The sequence below is a fragment of the Nannobrachium achirus genome, assembly GCF_963921795.1.
Source record: "Nannobrachium achirus genome assembly, chromosome: 5".
Taxonomy (NCBI): domain Eukaryota; kingdom Metazoa; phylum Chordata; class Actinopteri; order Myctophiformes; family Myctophidae; genus Nannobrachium; species Nannobrachium achirus.
Genome location: NC_137814.1, coordinates 39,996,497 through 40,005,338, shown reverse-complemented (window position 1 = coordinate 40,005,338; position 8,842 = coordinate 39,996,497). Strand labels below are relative to the sequence as shown.

General features: G+C 47.8%; 1 protein-coding gene across 1 annotated transcript; it reads left to right on the top strand.

The window, feature by feature from the left end:
• Positions 1 to 3,306: 3,306 nt before the first annotated feature.
• Positions 3,307 to 5,327, top strand: LOC308285066 (uncharacterized protein; the record flags this gene model as incomplete). The annotated part of the gene is made up of 3 exons (XM_080725786.1): positions 3,307 to 4,683; positions 4,897 to 5,210; positions 5,318 to 5,327. The coding sequence occupies 3 exons, from the start codon at positions 3,307 to 3,309 to the stop codon at positions 5,325 to 5,327; spliced, it is 1,701 nt and encodes a 566-aa protein (XP_080581912.1).
• Positions 5,328 to 8,842: the final 3,515 nt, after the last annotated feature.

The following is an 8,842-nucleotide window of genomic DNA, read 5'->3' as shown; positions in this document are numbered from 1 at the left end:
TACCAACAGAGCTACCCAGATAAAAACGTTGTAGAAATGAAGACCATTTAACCCTGGAACATGTTTAGCAATAGTAACAGGCCCTGTGATTGAACATGAATTATTTAGAGACATTACAAATCGACATTATTTCATAAATATGCTTGATGATGCTTGTAATAGGCAACATACTTATCGGTTCTTCATTAAGCTAATGAGAAAAAATCACACCCGTGTGAAGTGGAGCTGTGTGTGTGTGTGTGTGTGTGTGTGTGTGTGTGTGTGTGTGTGTGTGTGTGTGTGTGTGTGTGTGTGTGGATCATGTGTACCGATTTTTGTGACATTTGAAGAAAATATGTAGGAAAAGGAGCAAAAAGTGTGTTTTGGAGAAAATTCAAGATGGCGGAAAATCTATCATGGCGCAAATGGGCGTGGCCTATATGGGGAGATGCGTCATGACCCAAGGAATCCAGGGAAAAAATATTTTTAATTTTCCGACCTACGGTTCAAGAGTTACAGGCCAAAACGTAAAGTGGGGTGTTATGGCGCCACCATGCGGCCAAATGACACAATTATTTTTTATTTAATCCTTGAAATCATTATGAACCTCCTCTCCAAGTCTTGAAACTCTAGCCCCTATGGTTTGCGAGAGACAAATAATCGAATGTGAGTTTTTGCGATTCCCATTATAAGTCAATGGGGAAAATTAATTCACTAATAAATTAATATCAATTAAACTATAGAACCTTTCTCTTAGAAAAGTAATAGCCCACGATTCCCGAGTAAGGCGGTCGATTTGACATATGGTGCGAGTGTGTGGTGGCAAAACTGTGGGACTAGTGGCGTGCCGAAGTTTAGGACGTTCAGGCTACATACACACAGACAGACAGACACACAGACAGACACACACATGTGAGGGGGTGGAAGACAGCGTTATTCTTTTTTTCGTTAAAATGTATTTCTTTGGAAACTCTTGTGTTTTATTATTATTTCTGTTAAGTGAATGCTATTTTATATGTTTCCCTTATTATACATTTACTTATTTGTTTGTGTTTAATAACGTTATTTCTCCCTACATGAAACTCCCCTTCTGATTATGTGTGTGTGAAGAGCCTGATAGGTTAACCAGCGGCCGCTACTCGGCCAATGAGAAGAGACTGACGTCATGCCCGGCCAATGAGAGGCTAGTGTCGGGCAGGGGGCGGCCTTTATAAGTGGGACTCTGTCACTCTGTTACGAACGTGAAAGGAGGAGGACGTGTGTGTGAGGCAGGTGAACAGGCAGAGGTGACCAGTGTTATGAGGGACTGAGGACAGACACAGGAGGGCATGAGCAGTGAGCCCTACCTAGAACTATTGATGATGAACTTGAGTGAGCTCCACAGTGCAACGCAGTGAGTCAGACAACACGGTGGCCCAGCAGAACCGGTGAAGTTCCCGCGGACCATCTATCCTGACCAGGCGAGCCGAGACGAGCCGCTCCATCCGAGCTGACTAGAGGGGTCGCAGTGGTGACAGTGGTGTCGTGCGCAATACCCGCACAGGCAGCCATTGGCTGCCTCCGTGTGAGTAGAGAATCTGTGCACCATTTGTCTCTTCAAGCCACTGACCTGAGTTATGCCAATAAGTTAAAGTATACAAGGATACTGGCCTATTTTCCTTGTTCGCAGATACGAAGGCCTGAGACGTAGATGTTACTGAAGAGTTGCTGTGTCCCTCTACACGTCTTCTACTCACCCTGCTTATTATCATAATTATTATTATTATTATACCTGCCTGTGCCTATTAGTACTATATATATAACACACGTCCTATTTGAGCTAATGATTTGCAATATTCATATTATTATATATACGCCTTAAATTGCTAAGTGGCGAATATTGCACCCGCACTTTAATTGTGCGGTGGGAATTGATAAAGGGAGGAAATTACCCGGGTTGTGATCTTATTGTTGGTTGTTTTTAGGTTTTTTAGTTAGAAGCGCTATTTAGGAGTGTTAGGGTTTTATTTGTGTTTTGAATGGTTTTATGGCGTATAGAAGCCCCTGTAATTTAGATAATAAAGAACTTGTTATACCTTTGGAAATACTGTGTCCGGCTCCTTCTCTCCTGGGTTTATATTGCTCTGAACACCTGAAAAACGTACCTGTGTGTCTTAAAAGGGTTATTATTATATATCTCCTTTTCCTCTTTTATAGAGGTGGCGTTGTCGGAAGTCTTATAATTATATATGGAAATGCTAATGATAATACTGAAATAATACACTTGAATCAAAAGGTGTGTACTATAATTATTTATTTGCAAATCCAAGAAAGTAAGGTGTTGACAAAGAGTACCAGTTTATTCTGGCTGTTAATGTGAGTCTGGCCACGCTTACATTTGACGTGGGTCGGCAGGATCGGGTACAGAGCAATATAAAGGAGAGATTGAACAATTGTGTGTGATTTAAACTTGTGGTTCGTAATGATGATGATGCCGGTTTACCCAGGCGCCCCCTGGCTGCCAACGTTTAAAGGTACGGAGGGCGAAACGAAATATAGAGAATGGAGGGTACAGATTAGAGGGCTATTGAGCACCCAAGATGTCACAGAGGTAAAGAAAGTTGCTATCTTACTACAAACCTTAACTGATGAGGCTAGACGGCAGGTCAATGTATTGGATGACGGAGATCGAGACACAGTAGAAAAACTGTTTGCTTATTTAGACAGTGTGTATAAAGAAACGGTCCCTGTCTCAAAAGTACGCTCACAATTTTATAGTTGTACACAGCGCTCAGGGGAAAGTGTTAATGCGTTCATTCTAAGATTGAGAGAACTGTTTTGTGGGTTGCGACGATACGATGCCGCTACAGCCCCCTCCGATGCCGTTCTCCGAGATCAGTTTCTCCAGGGGTTAGCTGAGGGCCCGCTTGGCCAAGCCCTGCGCATATATGCTCGACGTCATCCCGACGAAGACTTCGCCGCACTACGACAGGAGGCCTTGACCTTGGACGTGGAACATGGAGGTACGCCAGCTACTGAAATTGTTTGTCATGCTATTAACCCAGTAACTGTCCCTGTGCCATCACAGACCTCTGCTTGGAGAGAGGAACTGAAGCGAGAAATAATGGAGGATGTCAAAACACAGATGAAGGGGTTTACGAAGGAATTGATGAACGAAATGAGACCGCTCATGCAAGCCGCCGCTCCAGCTGTGCGCCCCGCGCCGCCGCCACCACAGCCAGCCTACGTGCCACCGCCGCGCCGTTATGCACCACCACAGAGAAATGAATGGGACAGGGAAGGCAGGCCCATCTGTCGACAGTGTAATCAGCCGGGCCATATAGCTAGATGGTGTGCGAACGGCCAGCCGCCGTTAAACTGAGTTGTCCTGTCGCCGCGGTCCAGTCGACAGGAGGTGAGTCATCTGTGCTACGAACCAGGGCCAATGATGTGTTTATTGGGCAATGTCCCACGGTTAATGTGCTAATGGGGAGCGTTCGATTACAAGGGCTGCTTGATACGGGGTCACAAGTCACTTTAATGCAACAGAGTTTATTTACTGAACACTTTTCCCAAACTGATTTAGGGACGGGGCCGCTCGTTTTTAAGTTACGGGCAGCAAACGGGCTGGATATACCCTACACTAATTATGCGGTATTTGATCTAGAATTGGAGGGAGTACGAATCCCGGGGAGGGGGGTCGTCATTGTTAAAGATGAACACTGTACGCAACCGCTCATTATTGGCATGAATGTAATAAGTGCATGCTGGCGTACTCTGTTCAAATGGCCTGGGAGGGTTGCTTTTCCCCCGCGCCAAGCAAATTCTCTATGGAGAGATGCGTTTGCTGCCTGCCAGCGCATTGAAACGGTGACGAATGATGATGGCTCCTTGGGCTATGTGTGGCCTGGTCGCCGTCAGAAGATACGAGTACCTGCTCAAAGTGAAGTGGTTGTATGGGGACGCACGCGCCGGGGCCCGCAAGGAACTGACTACGAGGCGTTAGTGGAGGCCTTGACGGACAGGCACCAGCTGGGGGTGGCGCGCGCCTTGGTCACTGTGCGGGGAGGGCGGGTTCCTATTCGCCTCTGTAATCCCTTTCCCTATAGTGTCACCGTGGGACGGTACCAGAAGCTGGGGAAATTGTATCCGGTCCAGGATGCTGATGTCCGGGGGGACCGGGACCTGAGTCTGTCCATGTCTGCGGATGGCCTGGTGGAGGTCGCCCTGGTGAGTGCCACGGAGGACGGACCCGTGCGCACTCTGTCCCAGGAGCTCCAGGGGCTCGCCGATCGAACTGATCTACCCCAGGGGGAACAAGAGGAACTGCAGGCTATGCTGACGAAGTGGGAGAAGGTGTTTGCTGTACATGACGAGGATTTTGGACAGACGGAGGCAGTACAACACCAGATCCATACCGCTGACGCTGCGCCTATACGTGAGCGACACCGGCCGCTGCCGCCCGCCATGTATAAAGAGATGAAGATCTTGCTAAGTGACATGATGGACAAGGGAGTGATCACTGAGAGCTGTAGCCCGTGGGCCGCGCCGATCGTTCTGGTGAAGAAAAAAGATGGCAGCTGGAGGTTCTGTGTCGACTACCGTAAGCTGAATGCAGTAACGCACAAGGACGCGTTTCCCCTGCCGCGCATCGAAGAGACGTTGACGAGCTTGACTAAGGCCCAGTGGTTCTCGACTCTTGACTTAGCCAGTGGATATTGGCAGGTGAGCATGGATCCACGGGATCAAGAAAAAACTGCCTTTACGACCCCTTTGGGGTTATTTGAGTTTAAACGAATGCCCTTTGGGCTGTGTAATGCGCCAGCCACATTTCAGAGACTTATGCAACACTGTTTAAGTGGCCAAGTGGCCGAGTCTTTATTAGTTTATTTAGATGATATTATTATATACTCCCCTGATTTCTCTTCTCATCTACAGCACCTGGATCGCGTGTTCCAGCGGTTATGGAAACACGGGCTTAAACTGCGCCTGGACAAATGTAAGCTGCTACAACGTGAGGTGAAGTTTCTGGGCCACGTCGTGGACCGAGAAGGAGTGCGGCCGGACCCAGACAAATTGGTGGCAGTCCGGGGGTGGGCCACTCCAACGACGGTACGGGAGGTTCGTGCGTTCTTGGGCCTCGCAGGTTATTACCGCCGGTTTGTGGAGGGCTTTGCTGCCATTGCACGGCCACTAAATAACCTGTTAATTGGGATCTCCGTTGATAATAAGTCCTCACAGCAGCTGATTAGGTGGACCACTGAATGTCAAAATTCATTTAATGCGTTGAAGAGTGCCCTCACTCAAGCTCCTGTACTGGCGTATGCGGACTATGATCAACCTTTTGTGGTTTATACAGATGCGAGTAACCAAGGCCTGGGCGCTGTGTTGGCTCAAATGCAAGATGGGAGAGAACGAGTTATTGCTTATGCAAGCCGCAGTTTGCACCCCACTGAACAAAATGATGCTAATTATAGTTCCTTTAAACTGGAATTATTGGCTCTTAAATGGGCTGTCACGGAAAAGTTTAAGGATTATTTGGCTGGAGCTCATTTCACGATTTTCACAGACAATAACCCGGTGGCGCATCTCCAGACAGCTCGACTAGGAGCCATAGAGCAGCGTTGGGCGGCGCAACTGGCGTCGTTCACGTTCGATATCAAGTACCGCCCAGGAAAAAATAATGCTAACGCTGATGCCTTGTCCAGGTTCCCCGTACAGCCTACGACAGTTGCGGCGGTGGAGCTGACGCCTGCAGCCACGAACAGCCTTGGTGAGTGGCAGAGCGCGCAGAGACAGGACAAGGATATCCAAATGGTGATGCGGTGCGTAGAGAGGGGCACGCACCCCACCTTGACGGAGAAGAGGAATTGGACGAGAGGGGCGGTCCAGTTATTACGGCAGTGGACGAGGCTGCGCGTGGAAGGGGGGGTATTGTATCGTCATGTGACTGACCCTTATACCCAAGAAGAATACTTACAGATTGTTTGTCCCAATTCCAGGCAGGAGGAGACGTGGAGAGAGATGCATGTGGCCGCTGCGCACGCTGGTGTGGATAGGACTCTAGCACAGCTCCGCAGACGATTCTATTGGCACGGCATGGAGGGGGAGGCACGTCGCTATCATCAGGGGTGCGTTAATTGTGGCTTACAGAAAACTAGGATGGAGCCTAGGGCTCCTTTACAGCCGTTTGAAGTTTCCTACCCTCTAGAAGTGGTGGCGATTGATTTTCTCACGTTGGGGCGACCAGCAGACCCCTGTCAGAATATCCTTGTAGCAACTGATTTATTCACTAAATATAGTTGGGCTATTCCGACACGTGATCAAACTGCTCAGACCACTGTCCGTGCGCTATGGACCCATGTAATCCAGCCTTTCGGTTGTCCAGCTCGTTTTCACTCGGACAGGGGGGCCAACTTCGAGTCCGCCCTTATGCAACAATTATGTAATAATTATGGTATTACCAAGAGCCGTACGACGCCCTATTATCCGGCCGGAAATGGTGGCGCGGAACGATTTAATCAAACGTTACTTAATCTGTTACGTTCTTTGGATGCTGACAAGCACGGCCGATGGCCTGAGCACCTCCCCGAACTGGTTCACGCTTATAATAACACTCCCCATAGTGCCACTGGCTATGCCCCAACGTTTCTGATGTTTGGTCGCCATCTGCGACGCCCCGTAGATGTAGAGCTAGGAGTGCAAGCTCAGCAAAATAGGCTTACTGTAGGAGACTGGGTCCATGATCACAGACGGAAACTAAATGACGCTTATCGTACTGCAGGGCATAGGATGGGAGGTATGGCCGAGCAGAGAAAGCGCATGTATGACAAACGGGCGGGTATCCCACCGTTGGTACCGGGTGAGCGAGTGTGGGTGAGGAATCGGAACAGACAAGGCCAAGGGAAGCTGGCTTCATGGTGGGACCCCGAGCCGTTTGTAGTAGTAAGCACGGTAGGAGATGCGGGGGTGGTGTATAGGATTCGGCCAGAGAAGGGAGGGCGGGATCGAACGGTGCACCGAAACGCTTTGAAAGTCTGTATAGCGCCTCGGGAGCTGGGTGGAAGCGTTGAGCCGGTGTCTCAACCACCAGCGACTGGACCAGTCTGGAGGCAGTGTTATGGGTTCTTCCCCACGGCTCTGCGCCGTTCGGGGAGAGTAAATTTGGGACAGCCACCACAGCGGTATAGTCCGGGTTAAGCTATAGCTGCAGGGACTGCCAGCGATTTAAGTAGGGGGGAGTGTGAGGGGGTGGAAGACAGCGTTATTCTTTTTTTCGTTAAAATGTATTTCTTTGGAAACTCTTGTGTTTTATTATTATTTCTGTTAAGTGAATGCTATTTTATATGTTTCCCTTATTATACATTTACTTATTTGTTTGTGTTTAATAACGTTATTTCTCCCTACATGAAACTCCCCTTCTGATTATGTGTGTGTGAAGAGCCTGATAGGTTAACCAGCGGCCGCTACTCGGCCAATGAGAAGAGACTGACGTCATGCCCGGCCAATGAGAGGCTAGTGTCGGGCAGGGGGCGGCCTTTATAAGTGGGACTCTGTCACTCTGTTACGAACGTGAAAGGAGGAGGACGTGTGTGTGAGGCAGGTGAACAGGCAGAGGTGACCAGTGTTATGAGGGACTGAGGACAGACACAGGAGGGCATGAGCAGTGAGCCCTACCTAGAACTATTGATGATGAACTTGAGTGAGCTCCACAGTGCAACGCAGTGAGTCAGACAACACGGTGGCCCAGCAGAACCGGTGAAGTTCCCGCGGACCATCTATCCTGACCAGGCGAGCCGAGACGAGCCGCTCCATCCGAGCTGACTAGAGGGGTCGCAGTGGTGACAGTGGTGTCGTGCGCAATACCCGCACAGGCAGCCATTGGCTGCCTCCGTGTGAGTAGAGAATCTGTGCACCATTTGTCTCTTCAAGCCACTGACCTGAGTTATGCCAATAAGTTAAAGTATACAAGGATACTGGCCTATTTTCCTTGTTCGCAGATACGAAGGCCTGAGACGTAGATGTTACTGAAGAGTTGCTGTGTCCCTCTACACGTCTTCTACTCACCCTGCTTATTATCATAATTATTATTATTATTATACCTGCCTGTGCCTATTAGTACTATATATATAACACACGTCCTATTTGAGCTAATGATTTGCAATATTCATATTATTATATATACGCCTTAAATTGCTAAGTGGCGAATATTGCACCCGCACTTTAATTGTGCGGTGGGAATTGATAAAGGGAGGAAATTACCCGGGTTGTGATCTTATTGTTGGTTGTTTTTAGGTTTTTTAGTTAGAAGCGCTATTTAGGAGTGTTAGGGTTTTATTTGTGTTTTGAATGGTTTTATGGCGTATAGAAGCCCCTGTAATTTAGATAATAAAGAACTTGTTATACCTTTGGAAATACTGTGTCCGGCTCCTTCTCTCCTGGGTTTATATTGCTCTGAACACCTGAAAAACGTACCTGTGTGTCTTAAAAGGGTTATTATTATATATCTCCTTTTCCTCTTTTATAGAGGTGGCGTTGTCGGAAGTCTTATAATTATATATGGAAATGCTAATGATAATACTGAAATAATACACTTGAATCAAAAGGTGTGTACTATAATTATTTATTTGCAAATCCAAGAAAGTAAGGTGTTGACAAAGAGTACCAGTTTATTCTGGCTGTTAATGTGAGTCTGGCCACGCTTACACACACACACACACAGACCCACACAGCCACGTATAGGGAGCCTGTGCTTCACACAGCTCCAAAAATATAGCAGATCCAGTGGTATAAAAAGAATTGCTCAAGAACAAAATAATAATGTTCAGTGTTTTTAAATGTTATGGTTAATATTAGATCAGCGCACCTCAAACTACACTATGAA